Here is a 25,436-nt window from a genome sequence, read left to right on the forward strand (position 1 = left end):
GCGACTTGGCCGACAAAGACAAAAGGGAAGTTCCAAGATTGGTTGTGAGAGCGACGCATCACAGCCGAACACGCAGCGGTCTGCGGTACAAAGCCGGTTGATGCAGCCGGGAGAATAAACTAATAAATCGTCTGAAGCTTTGACGACGCTTCTCTGCTCTCGCGTTCTTGAGAAGTTTGTTCTCTCCAAGACGAAGGAAGAGCGTTCACCACCAGAACACAAGAATCAATTTGACATTTTTGGATTTGAGAGTCACCTGCTGAACCTGCTACCCTACCACCCTGACCTCTGACCTCCCTGTTCTCCCTCACGGATAAAAAAAATATATAAAAAAAACCTCAACTCCCAATCCACCTCTCAATCAATGTCTCTTGTTCTCAAGCCGTCACAAGTTCAACCCCTCTCTCCCTCTCAGCACTGCGTCTCCTTGTTGTTGACGCGTCTGAACAGCAGCGGCTTGTGGCTGCGCCTGGCCACGCTGTGCTCCGTCAGGTCCTCAAAGGAGCGCAGCGCGGAGCCCCCCGCCCGGGCGAAGGCCTCGTCCAGCGCCTCCGTGTCCAGGTGCGAGTCCAAGCTGGGGTCCTCCTGGATGGTGGCCATGCGGGGGCTGTCCGGCGGGGGCGGAGGGGCGTGGCCCGGGCCGGGGGCGGAGCCGGGGATGGAGGCGGGGCCCGGGTTCGGGGCGGGGCCGGACACCGGGGGGGTGCTGGTCTGCTGGGGGCCGGAGGGTTGAAAGCGCAGGGCGGCGGCGGAGAAGTTGGACGGTTTGAAGATACGAACCGAGGCCGACTCCAGGCTGCTCAGTAGCTCGGCATTCTGGGAAAACAAAGAGGCAAAGTCAGTCCTGTTTTGTACTAAACTACAGCTTATGAAATGAAAACAACAACAGTAAAAACCAATACGTACACTGGGGAAAAACAGAGACTTGGTGGTCTGTTCATACTGCTGGTCCAGCTTCTTGTCCTGAAGGTAAAAAAATAAAATACTGAGAAACACAAGATATTTCTTATCTGATTTGACTTCATCACGACTCCTACTTCAGACAATGTTGAACGCTTTAAGTATCTCCAAAACATAAAGTATCTTTTTTTTTTTAATCATTACCTACAAATCATTATCAGTGAAAATCATCATTCAATATCTTTAAAATCTAGAAGGTCCAACCAAGGACTGAAGTTGCCTTCTATCCTGGTTTAATGTTGTGATCATTGTTGAGTCAGAGTAGATGAGTCACTTTCTTCAGATAGTGGAGATTCATTTTGGAATAAAACTCTTTATTTGTAGTGTGATATATAAAGTCTATATAGTATGAGGTCCTGCTGTCAGTATGGACTGAACTACTATGTTGAACTCTAGTAGAAAAAACATCAATTATACCTTCACAAAAGCAAAAATGTATGGGATTTTTTTTGTCCTTAAAACATATACATCATATAACTTGTAGTTTGAAGGTATTTACTATGATGTACTGTATACCAACTCATCTTGGGGGTTGGGACTCTCCAGGGGGTCAGGAGATAATTTTGGGGGGTCACGAGATGATTTATGGGAAAGGAAAAAACAGATCTCTACTAGATCTACATTTCCTGTACTTGGTTAATAAAGTGAACAGAGATGAGAGCGCAGCCTCGTACCACACAGTGGACCAGGATGCTGAGCGGAACCCAGAACACGAGCGAGAAGACGACCACCGATCCCACGATGTTGTCGGCCAGGAACTTCCCGAACGTGTTGATGTCCAGCTTGTCGATGAAATCCCACAGCCGCTCGATCACGTCCTGGACCTGCTTCATGCACTTCCCCTGCAGACAGGAGGGAATCTGGATCTGGACTGGAACTCACACCAGCAGTGGGGCAATAGAAGGGACTTGCACCAGTAGTACAAGTCAATACAAGAAAATAAAATGACTACAGCAGCAGCAGTGTGTGAGCATCCAAATATCTTGAAGGTAACGGATATGAAGGACTGTGTGAAAAATAATGCACACATTTCTTTATCCATGTTCTTCCATCTATACATTTGATAATGTGAACAGCTTAATATGCGCATTTACACACTACATATTTTGGTACAGATCTCCATCTGTAAATTCACATTTGCACATGTGCACATACTATTTCTCTACATGTGTTTTTCCATCAGTATACTAGATAATGTGAACAGCTAGAGATGCACATTTGCACATATTTCTCCATTTGCTTTTCATCTGTATACCTGATGTGAAAAGCTAGAGATGCACATTTGCACATCAGCTGTTAATCTGTCAATCTTCTGTCAATGTCTGCTTTATCTTTATATATCTGCTGTATTACCTTCAGTATGTTCTTTAGTTGTAAATACTTGTTATGATATCTTCATCACTCAGTACATATATTATCTATATCCTTCTCTCTGCTGCTGCAACAATCTCATTTCTTCACAGAGATCAATAAAACTTAATCTAATCAATCTCAAATCTCAACAGGATGAAAGGCAGACATTTTGTGCAAGATATTCACTGTATGGTTTTTCAGATGCTGGGACAGAGAAAGTGTTGGGACGGGTCTTACCGCTCCGTCACAGAAGCCCACGGTGCAGGGTTTCCCCTTGCGGAGGAACAGGAAGTTCCCGGTGTGGTCCTGATGGGGGGCGCAGACCCCCCTGCTGCTGCGACAGCACACCTTACAGGACGAGTTGGTCTCTGCAGAGGAACATGAGGAACACACACACACACACACACACACACACACACACACACACACACACATTACAGTTAGTCATCTGTTAGTGTTAGCGTTGTGTTATTGTTGTGTTATTGTTGTGTTAGTGTGTTATTGTTGTTAGCGTTGTGTTAGCGTTGTGTCAGTGTTGTGTCAGCGTTGTGTCAGCGTTGTGTTAGCGTTAGGTTAGCATTGTGTTAGTGTTAGGTTAGCATTGTGTTAGCGTTGTGTTAGCGTTAGGTTAGCATTGTGTTAGTGTTAGGTTAGCATTGTGTCAGCGTTGTGTTAGCGTTAGGTTAGCGTTGTCAGTGTTAGGTTAGCATTGTGTTAGCGTTGTGTTAGCGTTAGGTTAGCATTGTGTTAGTGTTAGGTTAGCGTTGTGTTAGCGTTGTCAGTGTTAGGTTAGCGTTGTGTCAGTGTTAGGTTAGCGTTGTGTTAGTGTTGTGTCAGTGTTAGGTTAGCGTTGTGTCAGTGTTAGGTTAGCGTTGTGTTAGTGTTAGGTTAGCGTTGTGTCAGTGTTAGGTTAGCGTTGTGTTAGTGTTAGCGTTGTGTCAGTGTTAGGTTAGCGTTGTGTTAGTGTTGTTAGTGTTGTGTTAGTGTGTCTGTTAGCGTTGTTAGTGTTGTGTTAGCGTTGTGTTAGCGTTGTGTTAGTGTTGTGTTAGCGTTGTGTTAGCGTTGTGTTAGTGTTGTGTTAGCATTGTGTTAGTGTTGTGTTAGCGGTGTGTCAGCGTATTGTTAGCGTTGTGTCAGCGTTGTGTTAGCGTTGTGTTAGTGTTGTGTTAGCGTTGTGTCAGTGTTGTGTTAGCGTTGTGTTAGCGTTGTGTCAGCGTTGTGGTAGCGTTGTGTCAGCGTTGTGTTATTGTTGTGTTAGTGTTAGGTTAGCGTTGTGTTAGTGTTGTGTTAGCGTTGTGTTAGTGTTGTGTTAGCGTTGTGTTAGCGTTAGGTTAGCGTTGTGTTAGTGTTGTGTTAGCGTTGTGTTAGCGTTGTGTTAGCGTTGTGTTAGCAATGTGTTAGCGTTGTGTCAGCGTTGTGTTAGCGTTGTGTTAGCGTTGTGTTAGCGTTGTGTTAGCGTTGTGTTAGCGTTGTGTCAGCGTTGTGTTAGTGTTGTGTTAGTGTTGTGTTAGTGTTAGGTTAGCGTTGTGTTAGCGTTGTGTCAGCGTTGTGTCAGCGTTGTGTTAGCGCTGTGCGTACCGTTGCAGGCGCAGGACTGCAGCTTCAGAACCGCCTCACAGAACGGAATACAAACTCCCCTCAGACACTCTCCGCTGTCCAGACACACCGTCTTATCTGGAGCGTTTTCTGGCAGCGGACACTCGCTGCTGTTTCCTGTCGACACAAACATGATCTTGTCCTCAAATCTGATTGGCTGAGACACGGTTGAGTCCACTGTACAATACCTGATAAACACACATCTAGGACATATGGTTACACATAAAACACATAAAACTTCATTTAAAAATTCATATAAACACACCTGGCTCCACATAACTGTTAATTTAAATGATAGTAATGCAATATTACCATATAAACACACGTGACCACTTAATATAAAATAACAATAAATAAACACCTACCTGTGACCCCATAACAGTTTATTTACACATTAATGCACTATCCCAACATTATCTAAATTATCATACCACGACTGCAAATATCCTGTTTAGAGGAAGAATAATGTTTATGAAGCGTTCAGCAGTGTGGGCTGACCTGTGCAGTGGGAGCGGCCCTTGCAGGTGGCGTCGATGGGCTCCTGGCAGACTTCGCCCTCGGACTCGAAGCGGCAGTCTTTACAGCAGGCGCTGTTCCTGTCACTGCACACAGGGAGGAGACAGCTGCTGAGTGTCTGTCTGCTGTCAGAGGATAGAGAGACTAAGCCCCGCCCCTTCCTCTGTCCACCATGGGACATTATTTCGGAAAAAATATGTTCGGTAGTCAACGGCGAGAGACAAATAATTGTTTGATCCCGTTTGAATTGTGCCATGAATTACACATATGATGTTTTGTCAATTTAAAAGATAATTTAGCAAGTCAAGAAAGTCGCAGTTTGTCGTAAAACTGTTGAAGTATAAAGCCCTATTCGCACAGGACTAGTTAGGGCTGGGCAATATATCGATATTATATCGATATCGTTATATGAGACTAGATATCGTCTTAGATTCTGGATATCGTAATATCGAGATATGGCATAAATCTTATTGTGGCATAAGCATATTGTCTTTTCCTGGTTTTAAAGGCTGCATTACAGTAAAGTGATGTCATTTCCTGAACTTACCAGACTGTTCTAGCTGTTCTATTATTTGCCTTTACCCACTTAGTCATTATATCCACATTACTGATGATTATTTATCAAAAATCTCATTGTGTAAATATTTTGTGAAAGCACCAATAGTCATACCTACAATAATGTTGCAATATCGATATCGAGGTATTTGGTCAAAAATATCATGATATTTGATTTTGTCCATATCGCCCAGCCCTAGGACTAGTATGACCTGGGGACCTCTAGTAATTTGTAATAATTGCGGAGGTCGTCTGTGACCTTACTCCCGTGTGAATCTGCCATGTCCGTAATTTGTAAAGTAAAAATTCCACCGCAAATTACCTACCATATTTCGCCAAACACAGAGGTCATGTGATAATATTAGTCCCGTGCGAATCGGCATCTCGGTGATTTGTGGTTTTTTGTTTTCTCCGTGACTTTTTTCTGCCTCTTTTCCGGGGGATAATGTCAGTAAATTCGAGTAAAATACAGACTTCTCTTATCCCGTGCGAATGCGCCGTACAAAACACAGATGTGGGGGGGGGGGTAATTTATAAATCACATGAAGCACATTTATCAGGTGGTTGGGACGGAGCGCTGGGATCTGATTGGTCTGAGTGAGTCTGTGTTGTGAACGGCAGGATTCACCCAGTGAGACACTAGATGGCGCTGAGATTCCCCCCCCAGAGCAGCTAAAAAGCACTTCTGAAACCCTTTGTCTGTTCTGTTCACAGCACTGTAGAAACTTTGTGAAAGACCCCATGAAGTGTCATGGAGAGCGTCCATGATTTGCTTCCATGTATTGGCGTATTTCTGAATGAAATTAAATGAAAGTTAGGAGGGGAAGCGTCAGTGGGAGGGGCTTATTTGAATATTAATGAGATATGGAGGAAGTGGGCGGGCAGCAGTCTGCACTGAGCTGCATGATCGACAAAATTTGATTGGATGAAATGTTTGTCTCCGCCCCCGACAGCAGGATGAGTCATCAGCAGAGATGTGCTGTTTACCGTAAAGAGACGCTCAGTTCATTTTGATATAAAATTTATAGAAATCAGCATTTTATTGTCTTTTTTTGGCCTGAATTGGTGAACAGGTGAACTCTAAGTCCAGAAACATCAGCATAAAAAAAGCTATTTTTCTTTTCATGGGGTCAGTGAAAAATAATCAGTTCATTAATTTTCCAAGAGTGTTGAACATTTTCAGGTTTACCCATGTGCAAACTTGTTAAGGCTGGGTGTTGGCAAGGACCTCACGATACGATATGTATCACGATACATTGCAATACTCTACATAATTTACTGAAAACTTAAAAATAGAGCTGAAAATACAACTTGCTGTGTACCACCTGGGTAGTCTAATATGTCCATCACATTATATTGATAACTCAGCGGACAAATTGAGTCAAAACTATTTAATTCAAAGGGATTTGAGGGAAACGGACATTTTAAATCCGTTTAAAACATGAATAATTTTTTTTAATTGATACGAGGGGCTGGAAAATCAATACAGTATCATGGAAAAAAATATTGCAATACTCAGCTGTATCGATTTTTTTTTGCACAGCCCTAAAACTTCGTCTCCCCGGCCGCGCCGACTCTCCCGCTCACCTGCACTGGGCCGCGGGCCGCAGCTTGCACTTGGCGGTGCAGCAGCGGTCGGTGTTGATGTGCAGCAGGCCCGGGTCGCACTCCTCGCCCCGCTCCACCCGGGAGTTCCCGCACACGTTGCTGTTCCGCTCCTTGAAGCAGGACGCCGCCTTGGAGCGCAGGCGCTTCACGATGGAGCGCTTACTGCAGTTAGAGAACAGCTGGAGACGCAAAGCAAAACCTTTCAGGGGTTTTTTTCCACTTTTTTTTTTTTTTTTGGTAATCAAAGACCAGGAGGTCATCATGGGCGTTACAATGTCAGATCACAGTACATTTTTCTACAGTGTGTAGAAGCTTTTAAACAGGCTGCTCCTTCTTCCTGGAATAACTTACAGAAGGACCTGAAACTGTCAGAGCTGATCACTGTGGGGAGTTTGAGTCAATTTTAAATGATCGAGAAAATAATACTCTTGGTCAGTGTGATTGCTCCTAAAATTTAACTGAAATCGTTTTAGAAAATTGTACCTGTTTATGCATCATAACTGGATTTCTGTCCTTGACCTTGTTTTGCATATTAACTTGATACTGTGTTCTCTCGTTTGCAGTGACAGCTGTATTTGTCAGTTTGTATTGTCTGTGTCTCTTGTTGTAAAAGTGTTTATGCTGCTCTCTTGGCCAGGTCACTCTTGAAAAAGAGATTTTAATCTCAATGAGACTTTTACCTGGTTAAATAAAGGATATATATATACATACATCTTGATATACAGTACTGTGCAAAAGTCTTTGGCACATGTAAAAAAAAAAAAAAAATCCATAAAGCGAAGATGCTTTAAAAAATAATGAAATGAAAAGTTTCTAAATATCAAAAAATGTACTTTTTTTTTTTTGGGGGGGGGGTTTGTTTTTTTTTAGTTGTTGTTTATGTGGTTGTTTGCTCTTGTGTTGTGGTTTTCGGTATGTTTTGTCTTAATTGTAGGTCTTTGTATTGTATCATTTTGTTACTGTTGAAAATAAAAAAAAAATATTGAGCAAAAAAAAAAAAAAAGTACTATAAAGAGCAGTCTTATGCAGAAAACAAATAAACATCTAAGACAAAAATTTATATAAAAAAATCTAGGGTGCCTAAGACTTTTGCACAGTACTGTACAATATCACTTTTTTTCAATGGTGTATATACATAATCCATTTTTCCCAGTACTCCATACATTTTTCTAATTTAAGCCTTGAAATAAATGTGAGTTTTTCCATACAGTATATTTCATTTATAATCCCCAGCCATTGGTCTGCTGTCGGAGGACCAGCCTGTAACCATCTACGAGTTATGGCTTTCCTACTACTTGCCAAAAGTATCTTTAATAAGTATTTATCCTTGTGTACAACAGTTTCTGGTATTTTTCCTAAGTATAGTGTAATGAAGGAGTAGCCTAACTCCACTCCCACTATCTGACCGATCTCAGCTGCCACCTCTTGCCAATATGGTTTTATATATTTTCGGGCACAAAGCAAAACTTTCAGTTTTCATTTTGGTATCTTTTAAAACTTATCAGAGTTTCCACACTCACTTGGACATCACATTCAAGAACTTTTCAATGATTTTTAAGATCTTGTTTGGTGAAATTCAACAACTCAAAATTGTTATGTTTTGGGGTAAGACATGACATTGGTCAAATTAGACATCATAGAGGCCTAATTATTTATTCATGATCTTGTCGAGTCAAGAAATCATGGTGAAATAACTTGGGGGTGAGGAGGCATCTCTTCGTTTTAAAGGAATAGTTCACCCAAAAATGAAAATTCTGTCATCATCTCCTCCCCCTCATGCCAAATGAAACTCAGGTGAAATGTGTTAGTCCATATAACACACAGGGAGGCTGCAGCACAACTTGGTAGCAGCCTTCTCCAAAACAACTGAAGTCAATGGGGACCTGTTCTTTAGAGCTCCAAAACAAAAACAGCCAAACAATCACACTGTGAACAGAAAGACCTATACACCATTATTTGTTGCAAATCAATCAGCTGTAGTTCAGATTTGCACTAAATGATGGTGTAAATATACTGTAGGTCTTTGTGGAACTCTGAAGAACTGGTCCCCACTGACTTCAGTTGTTTTGGAGAAGGCTGCTATGGAGTTGTGCTGCAGCCTCCCTGTGTGTTATATGGACAAACTTCACCTGAGTTTCACCTGGCATGAGGGGGAGGAGATGAGGACAGGATTTTCATTTTTGGGTGAACTATTCCTTTAAGGAGTCACGAGCAAAAAGGTGTGAACCTCTGCTCCAGACCCTTAAGGCCGGGTGTTTCTCTAGCTGTAGGAGAAGCAGCACCTTGTTGTTGACGTGGTCCCCGCTCACGGCGATGGGGTACATGACGTATTTGCCCCCCTGGTCCTCTCTGGGGGCGCAGTAGGGGATGTTGTCCGGGTCGTGCTCCGCCCCGAAGTTATGACCGAGCTCGTGAGTCGTCACCAGGTCCGCCTCCTGCCAGCCGGGACGAGACAAAACTGATCATACTTTGTGTCTTTATTAGGATCCACATTAGCTCCAGCATAAGCATTGGCTCTTCCTCCTGGGGTCCATCACACACACAGCCATACACACTTATACACACTATAACCACTTACACACAACAAACAAAACAGCTGATCCCATTGAATTAACAATCCAGTACATACAGAAGAGAAACAATATTGTCATCCAGACATCAAGCCAAACACAAAAATTATAAATCAATCACAATTCCTCAAGAATAAATAGCAAACTTGTAAATCCTTGTCTGAATGATCTTCTTATATATTTACCCATCCTGCGCTTTCACACATGTAATTCCAAGAAAATAGGGTATTAAAATACATTTCTCATTCTCTTTTCTATTTTTACTCTAATTTCTACTTTCACCAGGAATACTGACTGAGGAGGAGGGTGGGGAGCAGAGCTGGAGTCGAGTCACCGAACCCCAAGTCCAAGTCCAAGTCCAAGTCCAGTCCCGAGTCCTCAGTGTTCGAATCTGAGTCACCCAGGTCATGTTGTAGTAATCCCTGCTACAACAGTCTTTTCCTCAATTATCCTTTTACATGTTTATATTTGGCACTACCTTTTGCAGCAGTTAATGTAAAATCCATGTAAGTGAAGCTCGCACTAGGGCTGAACGATTTTGATAAAATATCTAATTGTGATTATTTTGACTGATATTGCGATTGCGATATGATTTGCGATATTAGAGGGAATGATAATTTTTACATCGTTATTCTCATTTTCATTGAAATTTTCATTTCATTCAAGTTGAGGTTGTAGCGCTAAAAATGTTTGTTTTTTTTAAATCGTAATAAAATCATTACTTCTACAGCATTTGGACTACACTTATTTTAGTTTTAGATGATTGTAAGATTAAATTACAATGCTGTTTTTAATTTCACATTTTTTTTAGAAGTGGTGCTAATTTCCCTGCTGCATGAAGACCGAGGAAACTACGGAGCCTGGGAGAAAAATTATTTATGTTTACGACAACGTGTATTTTGAACCTTCATTTTGTCGTATTCATGCGCACGAGAAACATTTAATTCCCTCGATTTGGTTAATATGAAACTTCATTTTGGTTAATTTGTGCATATGAGACACAATTTGTTTCCTCAGTTTGTGCTGTTGACGTGCGCTCCACATTAGGGCCGAACGATTTTGAAAAATTATCTAATTGCGATTATTTTGACTGATATTGCGATTGCGATATGATTTGCGATATTAGAGGGAATGATAATTTTTACATCATTATTCTCTTTTTCATTGAAAAACGTATTAAAATGATTATGGTGTGATTTTTGCGGGGATCTGTACCAAACAAAGATGTTTTCTTAAGTCTGTAGAATATGATGTGTAGGCCAGGACATCTCTGCAGCACCACAATATTTACTTTAAAATGCTATTTTGACACATTTCACCTTTAACAAATATTGCACCTCCTGCGATTTGAAAATTGCAGTAGGCCATATTGTGATTTTGATAAAATTTTGATTAATTGTTCAGCCCTAGCTCGCACTGCACAGTTCAGCATCATATCTTTCCCTGATCTCAACCTGAGGCGGCCTTCCATCCAAAATGACTGCTGTGGACAGAATCAAAGTCTATGTGGTCGACAGAAAAAATTAGATCTGGAAAAACGAAAAACTGATCGATGAAAATAATCATTAGTTGCAGCCCGACAACTATGACAGACATCAGTTGCCCGTGGAGTTGCCCGAGGAACATCATGTTGCCAGGAATCTTTTGTCTGACCTGAGCTGCACGGCTTTCTGATTTGGTTATTCTGGTGATAAAACATGAAGCTCTTCCTGCCCAAAACTTGAGTGAGTTTGTTTTAACCTGCGTGGAGGAACAGACGGGTGGGGTTTGTGACACAGGACAGGATGTGTAGACCAGTGACTCTCAACCTTTTTCATGTCAAGGACCCTAATCTAGTCCACATTAGAGCCACGGACCCCCATTTGATGAGATTTTGTCTCTCAGACCCAAATCTGAGAATATCTTTATTGTCAGATATGATTTTGTCCAGAACTCCATGACTGTCTGTATTGTAGGTAGAGAGATAACAGAGAAACTATGATCAGAACAGACATTCTTCTACATTCTCTAATTGTATTAACTTCTTGTAAAAGAAATAATGAAGTTTAACAATTCAGCAATTTTCTGGGGACCCCCTGGAACCCCGTCAAGGACCCCTGGTGGTCCCCGGACCCCACATTGGGAACCACTGCCATAGATAACAAGTGTAGTATTGATCAATTCTACATTAACCATATGAATCAATCGAACTGCATCATAACAGACTGGACCAGATCTGATTTTTAGGACCCCTGGTGGTCCCCGGACCCCCACGTTGAGAACCACTGGTGTAGACAATCACAGGAAAGTGTCTGAAGGTCTAGTTTAGTGATTTTCTCCGTGAACGCCAGCTTCAGTCACACGACCTGAACCGTCCCGATGCGGATCAGCAGGACTCACCTTGGTCAGGATGGTTTTCCCGTAGTTCTTGGTGCTGGTGAGTCCGGTGTTCAGGTAGATGGCTCTGTGCTCGGTGGAGGACGGGGGACACTCTGAGGACACAGAGCGAGCAGCGGGGTTTTAAAGAAGGAGGCAATAAATCTATCGACTTCTATCGAACTCTACTGCTGACCAGGAGCACCTGAAGCAACATCGATAGATCTGATCTCCTCCTGCACAATCCTCTGGTTTGTCAAACTAAATATTTTGAAACAAACTTCACTCCCAGTGAAGAAGAGAGCAGCAGTTTAAATCTAGCTTTAGTTTCTGTTTCATGTTCCAGACTGCAGCTGGAGGAAGAGTCTGGCTCTGGTTTGACTGTTGGCTTGACTGGGCTGTGATTCAATCAATCAATCAATCAATCAATCAATCAATCAATCAAAAAAAAGATAGGTTAAGTGAATCTCTTTATGTTTGTTTGTAAGAGAAAAACTGCACTCAGTGCTTGGTGGTCTTAGAAAACAGATTAAAACTAACATCATAAACTTGGGAGTGATTTTAGACTCTGATTTAAATTTTAATTCTTATTTTAACAAGGTCATTAAAACATCCTTTTTTCATTTTAGGAATATCGCCAAAGATATTATAAGAAAACTACAGTTTTTGGACAGTCTTTACGGCCCTAAACTGTGGAGCTCACTGCCTCTGGATATTAGAATGGAAAGCTCTCTCTGTGTTTTTAAAAGGAAATTAAAGACCGATCTTTTTAATCTGGCTTTTAATTTGGAGTACTAATCATTGGTTTTTACTTTTATCCCTGGTGTTTATTTTATTGTATTTCTATTTTATTTTATTGACTCTTATTTATTGATTTTTTAACATTTTATTGTTTTATTGTTGTAATTTTTCTATGTGAAGCACTTTGGGCTGCATGCTTGTATGAAAGGTGCTGTATCAATAAAGTTGAGTTGAGTTAAACCTTTCAGTTTGAACAAGTGGAACACTGAAATCATCATAGGTTTCCTCCAACTGGATTTCTGTGTTCCACTTGTTCAGACTGAAAGGTTTAATAAACATAAAGAAAGAGATTCACTTCAAAACAATTCAGCAGCAGGACTAGTTTTTTATATATTGTCAGAATCTGCTTTGTCGGCGTTCCTTTATGTGCTAGAAGTGATTTTCAGACTGTTCCTCCAGACAATGGCAGTGAATGGAGAGAGAAAAAAAAACACAATTCTCCAGTCTGCTCTACCGGAGCAACAGATCACAGAATCACTGATTTGGGGGTTTTACCATGGAGGAAGAGACACGACCCAAGACTCTACCAGAGGAACACAGAGCTTTAACCGTCTGAAGCTTCAGGACTTACTCTCGGAGCAGAGGCCTCCCGGGATGCCCTGCCTGGACGGGGCGACGTAGGCCAGACCCAGCGTCCCTTCATCGAAGTCCTGGTAGGTGAAGAGGTGAGCGAGGCAGACCTGAGACGCCTCGTCCGCGATGTCCACACTGAACTGCTGCAGGACACACACAGCAGGGGGGGGGGGGGGGGCGGGGTTTAAAGCTAGTGTTTCTCCACATTAAGACATCCAACTACAACAAGGACCTCAATGGAAATAGGTCCTGTGACTTTTTTGTGTTATCCTTGATGTTCTTTTAATTGTGCGTGTACATTGGTGTTGCAACCATGGAATTGTCCTTTTAAAGTGAATTGTCAAATAAAAAAACGAAAAACTAAAACTAAAAAAAGACTACATTTCCCATCAGCCCTGTAACAACACATTATGTAATAACTCGACAAAATGTAATAAATTTTCACTTCATTATGTAATAACACCCGCATTTTGTAATAATCTGCCACATTTTGTAATACACAGCCTGAACGCAATTTGTAATAAATTTCCCTGCATTTTGTAATAAATTATTACATATTGTGGTGGTTATTACAAAATACGGGAGTTGCACTTTTTTTTTATGAAAATGTAATAATATGGTGCATTATGTAATAACCAACCAAAATGGATGTCTTCATTCATAAAAATCATTATAACATTATAACAACAATGTTTATTTTATGCATTCTAGCATGAATCAGACTGACTCAAAATTCATTTTAAAAAGATACTATTAGTTCAGTAGATTAGTATCTTTCATTGGTCAAAACTACATTAAGTGTCACTGTGTTCCTCAGCTTCATAGAAACTGGACTTGAGGATTCACAGAATTTAAGTAACGAAGTGAAAAACAAACAGCATGAAGCAACACACTGATCTGCAGTGGATTCTAATATACAAACAGTTCAGTTTTAACTTGCAAAAACTACTTATCAACTAGCCATGATAGAAAGAACCATAGATGGTTATTACATAATGCACTGTGTTATTACATTTTCATCAAAAAAAAAGTGCAACTCCCGTATTTTGTAATAACCACCGCAATATGTAATAATTTATTACAAAATGCGGGGAAATTTATTACATATTGCGTTCAGGCTGTGTATTACAAAATGCGGCAGATTATTACAAAATGCGGGTGCTATTACATAATGAAGTGAAGATTTATTACATTTCGTGGAGTTATTACATAATGCGTTGTTACACCCTCCATCCATCTCGTCCTGCCTTACCTCCAGCAGCCTCTTGACGTCCCACACGTCTTTGCCCTCCGTCGGGCTTCCCTTCATGTTGAAGTGTCTTCCTCCTGCAGCCACGAGGGTCGGAGTCTTCTCTATGATGATCTGACAGGAGACAACAGTCACACAGCGCACTACAGCACAGCCTCTAACACCCAGTGGAGAGTTGTAGTGTCCCATGGTCAGTTCACGTGTTCAACACGAACGCGGCGTTATTCATAACTTCCCGTCCCATCATGCTCCTCACCTGCTGGATCTGGACGCCGTAACCTTTGAACTCTTCGTCCCACGACGTGTTTCTGTAGATGTCGTCCACGCGATCGATCAGTTCGATCTGCACAACAGTCAGGTGTTAATACTCAACGCTACCTTAAGAGACACAGCTTGTTTAAGGACGGATGCTGGCTCATTTTTTACAGTTCTCAACTCAAATCTAGAGTTCAGTTGTGGTAAAATCTTAAGCAGTGGAGGCTAAAAAAAAAAAAGTAAACTGGAGGGAAAAAGGTTTGGGTCCAAAATTATACGGCTAAGTTAAGTTTACTCTGCTCAAGACTAATCAACCTACTTTAGAGGGAAAAAGCTACATATAAATAAATAAATAGGGAAATGCTCTATGAACCAGCCTGCTCTGAATTTAAGTCATTATATTTCCAGTTGGCAATAACATTACATATCGTGTAAGGAAAATATCTTTCCCTGATCTCAAGGCCTTCCATCCAAAATGACTGCTGTGGACAGAATCAAAGTCTATGTGGTCCATAGAAAAACATTAGATCTGGAGAAACGAAAAACTGATCGATTTAAACAGACTTTAAATGGCAGGACAGGAAAAGGAACGCTGCTTCAGACTTTAGACTTTGGCTTTAGAGACTAGACTTTGGTGATCACAGTGTGAATGCACAGCGATGCCAATAGTGCAAGTAATAGTGCACAAAAATATGAGAAATGAACACGACTTGTTAACAGCCAATCTCTGAACCCATCGTCTATCGGTCTGATGACGATTAGACTCTGGGGGCGACGGCCAATATTTGGGGGTTTCCGGTGCAGCCAGCGGACATCCGGGCCAAGACTTCCTCTTCTGTGCGCCGGTCATTGTTTACAGTCCGATTAGCAACTTGAGACACGAGAATGGAGTCGGAGTTGAGAGACGACGTCTCATATGCAGATATCTGTTTATAGAGATTATCCGAAATGTCGTCCGGACCTGAAACACCTACAGAAAGTATCGATGTTTGTGTTTTGTGTGGAGAAACGTTCGATTCTCACGTCTCAAGTTGCTAATCGGACTGTAAACAATGACCGGCGCACAGAAGAGGAAGTCTTGGCCCGGATGTCTGCTGGCTGCACCGGAAACCCCCAAATATTGGCCGTCGCCCCCAGAGTCTAATCGATCAGACTGATAGACGATGGGTTCAGAGATTGGTAAACACCAAATGACGTGTTGGTGGCAAATAAAGTATTAAAACTATGTTTTCCCAGCAGGAAACGGTTCCATGAAGGAGACACGACCATAAACAGCTCAGTGGAAAGTAGGGCCTAGGGCTGGACGATATGGTTGAAATCAATATCACGATAATCATAAGAATTTTTTTCGATATCGATATATATGACTCTCTCTATATGACGCTCACATAGGCGAAATCACATTAAATAATCAAATTAATGTTCATCATATTGAACCGAATGGTTATATTTGGTGTGATGTCAAACTAAACTGAAATTTTCACATAATATTCCTACCATGCTTCATTTTGTCTGAGTTTCTAAATAAAATTAGCTTGTTCTCATCAGTTCAGACAGCAGAATTGTGCGTCTCGATATCCCAAAAATCACCACGTCATCACAATATAATCCCACTGAAAGACGATAAACGATAATATTGAATTATCGTCCAGCCCCAGTAAGGCCAAAGCCTTTCCCAAACCTTAACCAAGTGTCTCAACCTTTAGCTGAAAATGTCCAGTTCATGTTTTTTGTCACAGAATCCAGTTCATGGTGGAGGAAAGTCATTTCCACATAACTCGAGTTTCAGAGTGTGTTTGTCAGTGTGGTGCCGGCTCCCTGCTGCCTCACCAGGTAGTTGAGGGTGGTGCTCTCCTCCTCCCTCCCCATGTGTTTGAAGAAGCGATGGTCGGCCACCAGCAGCAGAGGACAGGTGTTCCTCCGGTGGTCATGGAGCTGCCGCTTCCCTCTGAACACAGACTCTGCTGAGAGAACACACACACACACACAGACACACACACACACACACACACACACACACACACAGCAACTTTTACTAGTTAGTATTATTATTATTATTTTTAATAGTAGTAGTAAAGCAGAAGTAGCAGCAGTTACAGTCGCAATAGTAGCACTAATGGTAGTAGTTGTAATAGCAGTAGTAGTAGTAGTAGTAGTACTAGCAGTAACGACAGTAGTAGCAGCAGTAGTAGTAGACAACGTAGTAGTAGTAGTAGTAGTACTAATGGTAGTTCAGTAAAGAGACACATAAAGCAGCAACTTTTATTATTTATTATTATTTTTAGCAGTAGTAGTATTACCGGTGGTAGTAGTAATAGCAATAGCAGTAGTAGTAGGCTAGTAGTAGTACTAATACTAGTAGCAGTAGCAGTAGTAGTAGTAGTGGCAGTAGTACTAATAGTAGTAGCAGTAGTAGTGGTAGTAGTAGCAGTAGTAGTAGTAGTGGTAGTGGTAGTAGTAGTGGTGGTAGTAGTAGTACTAATAGTAGTAGCAGTAGTAGTGGTAGTAGTACATAACTTCAAGTTGTAGTAACAAGATCATCATCCTGTTTTTCCACTTCTCCCAGTATGATGTGAACGCAGCACATAACCTCTGCTTACCCTCCTCCTCCTGTTCCTCCAACATGGCCGCTCTCAAGGTGTCGGGGAGCAGGTGCTTGGGGTCAGAGGTCACGTAGCCGCAGACGGAGGGCTGGTGCAGTCTGCTGAGGTTCCTGATGTCTTCTGACCTGTAGACCAGCAGACGGCCATCAGGGGGCGCTGAGGTGAACCTCCACAGAGGCTGAGAGAGGAGAACAGAGACATCATCCATCCATGCTAACGCTTTAGCATACACTATGTTGAGTGATAGCAGCTCCATGCTAACACTTTAGCATACACTGTGTTGAGCGACAGTAGCTCCATGCTAACACTTTAGCATACACTATGTTGAGCGACAGTAGCTCCATGCTAACACTTTAGCATACACTATGTTGAGCGACAGTAGCGCCATGCTAACACTTTAGCATACACTATGTTGAGCGACAGTAGCTCCATGCTAACACTGTAGCATCAGTACTTCAGTATTATACCTCCACGTTGTATTCGGCCTCGTCAGTCAGGATGTGAGCGGAGAACTCGTTGTCGTCTATATGAGCCTGAACACGAGAGTGTTCCTCACCTGGAAATGGAAAAACGTGGAGTTCACTGATCAGGTGAAATAAATCCAGCTGCTTACATCACTTTCTGTCAGTTTTCTAACCTTTATTCATCCAAGGAAGGTTTTCTGAGCGTACATACTCTTTTACAGCTTCATGTTCACACAGGGAAAGCAGCTTTTGGACTAGCGACCTTTGAACTGAATGTGAAACCTCAGACTCTACTGGTTTGATTTTGATGAAAGTTGGGAGTCGTGATGCATTTTGGCCCTGTGTTCTGGAGTCTGAAAACATGGACCTGGACCCAGACAGGCAGCTAGGTGAGGTCCAGGCTCGGTCTTACCGATGACGTGTCCGGTGAAGTAGTTGTGTCTGTTGAGCTGCAGGTGGCGCTCCTGTCCGTCCTCCACCACCACGGCCCTGAAGTCCTCAGTGAACAGCTCCGTGTTCGTCCTCAGGTACAGTCTGAAGTGTCTGCACACACACACACACACACACACACACACACACACACACATTACACACAGTATATTATTATAGAAGTGTTGCAGAAGCATCCAGAGCCCCCTCGGCGGCCATGTTGGGAGAACGCCACGTAATTCCAGTACAGCTGCCATGAAGATGTGAAGGCAGCGATCAGTTCATTTTATCTAGCTTCATCTTTCCTGATATGAGGCTGCTATCCAAGACCAAGCTGAAGTTAGCTCCCTATTCGCTGCTAGTGATGTGCGACCGTGAATTATTCGTTTTTTTTATGACAAACTGGGAATGCTTTGTTGCCACTGGTACTGCAACATGTTTAGTGATCGTTACGATTGTTACTTCCGTAAACTTTGACTAGGGCTGAACGATTTTGAAAAAATATCTAATTGTGATTATTTTGACTGATATTGCAATTGCGATATGATTTGCGATATTAGAGGGAATGATAATTTTTACATCATTATTCTCATTTTCATTGAAAAACGTATTAAAATGATTATGGTGTGATTTTTTGCGGGGATCTGTACCAAACAAAGATGTTTTCTTAAGTCTGTAGAATATGATGTGTAGGCCAGGACATCTCTGCAGCACCACAATATTTACTTTAAAATGCTATTTTGACACATTTCACCTTTAACAAATATTGCGCCTCCTGCAATTTGAAAATTGCAGTAGGCCATATTGAGATTTCGATAAAATTTCGATTAATTGTTCAGCCCTAACTTTGACTACAATGTTTTTTTTGTAACACCAATCAGATAACAGTTTATTTTTTTAAAGAGTAACTGAACCCCAAACCCAAATCTGTAGTGAAGCCTCATGGTGAAAAGTAGATACTGAACTGGCCATCTGCTATTGGCTGATCTTTGAGTCAGGTGATGTCACCTTCTATAGAGTACAACAGGTGGTGACATCACCTGGCACAAAGACCAGCCAATAGCAGTAGGCCAGTTCAGTACCCTACTTTTCACCATTAGGTGTCAGGCTTCAGCACACATTTGGGTTTGGGGTTTATTTTCTCTTTAAAGAGGCAAACTGAAGTGGATGTCTTAAAACCAGTGGTGGAAGAAGTACTGAGATGTTTTACTGCAGTAAAAGTAGCAATACAACAATGTAAAGATACTCCATTAAAAGTAAAAGTCCTGCATTCAAAATCTTACTTAAGTAAAAGTACATAAGTATTGGCAGCAAAATGTACTTAGAGTATCAAAGTAAACGTACTCATTATGCAAACTGTCCCCATTTAGAGAGTTATATTTTTCATAAATTATTGGAATATTAATACTGATTTATTGACATACATGTACATGTAAGCAGCATTTTAAAGTTGTCAACGTGAAGCTAATCTTAACAATTTAGCTATACTTTTGTGTAGTCTAATCTATAACAATGCTATTTTATAGTTATTTTATAAAGATGATCAAATGTTTTAAATATAAAATATTGATCTGAAAAGTAACTAGTAACTATAGCTGTGAAATAAATGTGATGGAGTAAAAAGTACAATATTTCCCTCTAAAATGTAGTGGAGTATAAGTACAAAGTAGCATAAAATGGAAATACTCAAGTACAGTACAAGTACCTCAAAATTGTACTTAAGTACAGTACTTGAGTAAATGTACTTAGTTACTTTCCACCACTGCTTAAAATAATTTATACTGATCTTCCAACATGGCGGCAGGATGGTTGCTATGGTGATTGAAGGTCTTTTCCACATACACACATTACATATAATTAGGGATTTGTTTGTAATTCCTCTGAAACACACAGCAGAGGGCGACGGTGAGCAGAGTGAATCGGTGTTACTGAACATAGAAATATGTATTAAAAACAGAGGTGGACAGTATGGAAGGTGAGGAGCGACCTCTGCAGGGCGGTGAAGCTCAGCAGCCGCTCCACGTGGGTCTGAGTCTGGACGTCCCGCCGCCGGACTGAGTGAGCCTGCAGGCTGGAGAGAGGAACCACATCGAAGTCCTGCAGCATGGAGCGGAGCGAGGCTGAGGAGACACAGAGTGATTGATTGAATTTGACAGATTCATATTTATTATAGGGCTGCAACTAACGATTATTGTCATTGTCGATTAATCTGTGGATTATTTTCTCGATTAATGGATTAGTTGTTTGGTCTATAAAATGTCAGAAAATGGTGAAAAATGTGGATCAGTGTTTCCCAAAGCCCAAGATGACGTCCTCAAATGTCTTGTTTTGTCCACAACCCAAAGATATTCAGTTTACTGTCATAGAGGAGGAAAGAAACCAGAAAATATTCACATTTAAGAAGCTGCAATCAGAGAATTTTGACTTATTTTTCTTTAAAAATTACTCAAACCGATTAATCGATTATCAAAATAGTTGGCGATTAGTTGACAACTAATCGATTAATCGATTAATCGTTGCAGCTCTAATTTATTAGTTATATTATAGTTATTCAGTGATGAAGTGTTGTGATTTACTTTTTTGGTGAACCCACTTTCCCTCAACCTGCCTCGTCTACTTCTACTGCAGTTACTGATTTACTACATTTCCCAGAATGCCTCTCAACAACCTCCAGAAAAGGGGCGTGAACCTGTTGCTTCCAATCAAAGGTGGCTGTAAGGCCATAGAAATAACTTGTAAGTGTGATCAGTCAGCTGTCGGTTGTACATGTCTGTGATCTTGGCCACGCCCCCTTCCTCAAACCCTCAACCTGTCTCTCTGCTGCAGTGCATGCTGGTCTCTCTCCTGCTCCTGTGGTGGAGAAACTGGTCTCTCTCCTCTTCTCCGATGGATCTCTCCCTGTATGACTGTTGAACGTCTCTCGGTGCAAAATGGCAGCTCTAGAAAGAAGCCCTCGCTCTTTGATCCTGAGGGACTGACACCAAAACCTGACGTTTACCGCTGAGGTTTTACATCCTGAAACATTTTCTCATATCAAACTCCACTTCATATAAACATCTGGAGGTGACGTCACCTCGTCTGTGATTGGACGGTTATCCACCAAGAAGAAAAACACAACAAACTACTGGATGGAGACAGAGATGAAAAGAACATCAGAGTTTTAGTTTTCCTTTAAGGAAGTGGGGTCTTGGTGTAGGATACAGGACATCGTGGGTTCAAATCCGCCCTGTAACATCACCTGTCGTGTGTGTGTGTGTGTGTGTGTGTGTGTGTGTGTGTGTGTGTGTGAGAAAGAGGGTCACTGTGTTTGTAGTCACTTGTCAGATGTTTCAGTAAAGAACAGCAAAAGTCAGTCTCTCTTGTTTTTAACTTTATAACTTTAGGCTACTGCTTGAAAAACCATAATGACCATAAAACATACTATGAATAAAACATATAAAAACATATATAAATACATATAAACACAGTAATTAGGCTTTCAAATACGTGACACCCCAATGAAAAACACCTATAGTATCTCTATGGTCATTTCAAAAGCTACAGTAAATGTCACAACAGAATTCCCTTACAAAACCACAAACACATTATGAGTCCATATAGGAATATTATAGTGATATCAAAGGAAATACAAAAAATACCATAAAGCTTTATTTAGGCCAATATAAGGTCACTATACACTACTCTACTGTAAGAATATTATTGGAATATTAGAGTCAGAGTTTGGTCCATTAATGAAGAATGGAAACAGAGGATGAAACTGACTGATTAAATTCCATTAAATTCCATGAAATTCCACTTTTAAGAGAGTTTGTCTCGACTCTAAACGAGGGCTGAGTTTAAAAAAAATCGATTTTCCGATTCAAATCGATCTTCATTTGAATTATCTGATATCGAGTCATAAAATCCCGGGATCGATCTTTTAATATATGCCCAATATATGCCTGTAGAGTCTGTAGAGTTGCACAACTTTCACTATATTGTGTTGACTGCTGTAGTTTGTTGGTCATGTTAAATAAAAAGTACATTAATGTAACTGCTTTGGGGTCAATTCTTAACATTAATATTTTTAATAATGCACCAGGTTAGAGGGTTCCTTGTACAGCTTACAGCATTAGTTCTCCGAGGATCTCTTTCATATCCAAGCAAAATTGGTACTGTAACTGAAATATCCCAAACCGAATCGATATTGAATCAAATCGGAAATCGAATCGAATCTGGAAATCAGTGGATACCCAGCCCCACTGTAACATTATATATCAAAACATTATGAATCAGATAAAAGACAGTTCAACAAATCAAACACATTCATAATGTATGGATTACCATCACATGTTCTGCATCAAACACCAGCTGAAAGGTTCCTTTAACACACTATGATATTCAGTATTGATAATATATAATGTAATCTCAGATATGTGGGAAGAACAAACAACAAAACATGGAATTTCACAGAATTTCACTGAATTAATTGAAAACTTCCTGAAATTCCAATTCAATTTCCTGTAGGTTTTTTTTTATTCAAATTCCTCAGCTGAAGCGGAATGTCTGAGTTCATTCATTAATTGACCCGAAACTCTGATCACACTGATCTTTAGTTCGGCCGTTCCCAAACATACAGTAAAACTTTATTGATCAAACTTCGGGCTGCAGACCCACAGACAGAAAATCAGTTTACTGTGACTGACAGTTTGTTCCTGCAGTAACTTTGTCATGAAGGAAAGTGAAGCAGAAGTGAAAAGATTCATGTGATGTTCATGAGAAGCAGAAATTAATAACACTTACTGTACTCCTGCTGTTCGGCATCTGCGCGCGGCGTGTTCGCAGCCTCCGTTATTAAAACGAGATGAAGTATGAAAAACAGAGTCAGGTTCATGTTTTACTGCGTGATCCCAGACCGGAGGCTGAATGAAGACTGTCGGTGCTGTGAAGTCTGGACTCATCAGAGACACGGATCCGGACTTCAGGACTTCAGGACTCCAGGGTCACAGCGGGACTTGACTTTAACAAATCATTTTAATGAGGCGTTATGAAAATATCCGTCAGCTGGAGCCTTTGTTGTGTTTGGAAACTGAAGCAAAATGTTTCCAGTCCCGCACACCCGGAAGTCACACAGCTGCGTCAAGCTAGACCGAGTGAGGAGAGAGTACAACAGGAAATAGATGGAACTGCCTTCAAAATAAAAGCGTAAATTGAATCGCTTTATAGAATCAGAATCAGCTTTATTGGCCGAGTATGTACACATACAAGGAATTTCGTTGCTCTCAATGTACTTACATAGAATAGATATACAACTAAAAACAAGGACAACAAGATGAACAGAGGTAAATCTAAACATTTAACTACTATGTACAAATATGCATATCTATAAAAAAGTATATATATATATATATATATATATGTAAACAACACTGGAATTTGTAAGCAAGGCACAATATTGCAATGGTGCAGAGTGCAAAGATCCTGGAATAAATATGGAGTTCTTGGTGTAACAGATTACATTATATACATGAGTTATTACACATTACAGTAAGATAATACTACAAATAATAATAATAATTATAATAATAATAATACAATAACACAAATAATAATTATAATATTTTATTATGACAAGATAATTGATAATATAACCAATCACTCAACATGTGAACGTGCAAAACAGAATAGAAAAAAGTATTTCATGCCATCAACCAAGGCAGCTGATGAGAAGGAAAAATAACTATAATAATAATAATAATATAAAATCTGTAGCACTTACCTAAAGCAGAGTTTTATAAAGTGCTTTACAAGAAGGAATAAAACAAGAATAGTAAAATATATAAGAAGCGGGAAAAATGGGAAACATATTCAAGAGAACATATTAAAGAGGATGCAGTATTGGCTAAGAAGGAAAGAAGAATTAAAATAAATAAAGGGAAATAAACTCATTCCAATAAACACATAGTGAAAGTGTAGCTGTAAAATATTACATATTAAAAGGTTGTTCTTTGACAAGGCTTTTATTTTGAAAACCGCGAAGTTCTATTCGTCCGTTATTGTCTCTAGCTCGACACTGGTGAGTCAAAGCTGCTGGAAGCCGAAAACCTCTGGAAATGAAAGAAAGTCCCAAACAACGGAAATGATTTAAAAAAAAAACTGAGTTATTTGACATTCTTTTTGAGCGGGCAGATTTTCAAGTCTGGATAATAAATGATAAATATAAATGTGTTCTGTCGTCCATCTTATGTAAGAGAGTGGAGAGAGGGATTGGAAACAGAGAGACATCTGGCTGCTCTATTTATAACAGCTGATCTCATCCAAATCCTCCTGAACAGCAACTAGAGAAACACTGAGAGACTTCAGCCACACAGACTGCACAAATCCTGCAGAGAAATATTAAATATCATGCAGGTAGAAAAATATAACACAGAAAATCCTGCAGGAATACTAAAACAGATTTTAAAAAAAAAACACCATAAGTCAATATAAACTCTACTGACCCCCACAGAGACACTGGAAGAGCCTATGGGGATATTATAATATCATAGGAGTATTATACAGATAATATAGTGATACCATAGGAATATTATACAGATAATATAGTGATACCATAGGAGTATTATACAGATAATATAGTGATATCATAGGAATATCATACAGATAATATAGTGATATCATAGGAATATCATACAGATAATATAGTGATATCATAGGAATATCATACAGATAATATAGTGATATCATAGGAGTATTATACAGATAATATAGTGATACCATAGGAATATTACAGTGATACCATAAGAGACAAAGCACCATAAATTGGATAAAGTGACTCTAAACTCACTTTTAGGACAGTGAGTCCCTATAGGAATATCATAAGGATATTATAGGAATATTACAGTGATGCCATAAGAGATAAATAACAGTAAGTATGATAAAGTGACTCTAAACTCTACTGTGGCACAGACACACTGGAATTCCCTACAGGAATATTTTAGGAATATCATAGGAATACTATAGGAAATAAAATACTTTAAAAGCCTCGATAAACTCACTATTCAGTACCACATACCAGAGGTGGAGACTCGAGTCACATGACTTGGACTCGAGTCACAGTTTTGATTGGTTGAGACTTGACTTGATGCATGAAGAGAAGACTTGAGACTGGACTTGACTTGGGTTCTGGTGACTTGGGACTTGACTCTGACTTGTACTCTGATGACTTGAAAAGGTTTCTAAAGTCTTGACTTGAGATCTTGTGTTTGTGTAAATGACTTAGATTGAAAGTGATGAGATTTGTTCCAGCAGACGACTGAATTTAAATTCTGTTTTCTGAATTTGTATGGAATGATTGAATTTATTGAAGTTGAAACTGATTATAGAAATCAAACTCATGATGCTCTTACCAAGTTTTTATCCTATTAAAACCATATTGCATTGAAAAGTCCTAGATATTTAGTTTTCTTTAAGATATTAAATTGATACTGGACTCTTCATTTGTTCTGACTTGACTTGCTGTTCTACATTTAGACTTGAGACTTGACATTAATGACTTGGACTTGACTTGGTA

At 40.3% G+C, this 25,436-nt stretch overlaps 1 protein-coding gene across 1 annotated transcript; it reads right to left on the reverse strand.

Annotated features, from left to right (window-relative positions):
• Window positions 1–411: 411 nt before the first annotated feature.
• On the reverse strand, window positions 412–22,985 carry adam17b (ADAM metallopeptidase domain 17b). Its single transcript, XM_071534808.1, has 18 exons — window positions 22,670–22,985; window positions 19,875–20,007; window positions 17,871–18,001; window positions 17,462–17,550; window positions 16,992–17,172; window positions 16,222–16,352; window positions 14,393–14,479; window positions 14,140–14,250; window positions 12,886–13,030; window positions 11,538–11,629; window positions 8,871–9,023; window positions 6,568–6,767; window positions 4,408–4,511; window positions 3,892–4,026; window positions 2,551–2,681; window positions 1,635–1,802; window positions 907–963; window positions 412–816 (listed from the first exon to the last, which is right to left on the reverse strand). Exons 1-18 carry the CDS (start codon window positions 22,758–22,760, stop codon window positions 412–414), a joined length of 2,544 nt encoding a protein of 847 aa, XP_071390909.1. The 5' UTR covers window positions 22,761–22,985.
• Between the last annotated feature and the right edge of the window lie 2,451 nt (window positions 22,986–25,436).

The sequence above is a fragment of the Centroberyx affinis genome, unplaced genomic scaffold (genome assembly GCF_046629955.1).
Source record: "Centroberyx affinis isolate AG114_WGS23_722 - 3 ecotype Tasmania unplaced genomic scaffold, CSIRO-AGI_Caff_v1 ptg002629l_1, whole genome shotgun sequence".
Taxonomy (NCBI): Eukaryota; Metazoa; Chordata; class Actinopteri; order Beryciformes; family Berycidae; genus Centroberyx; species Centroberyx affinis.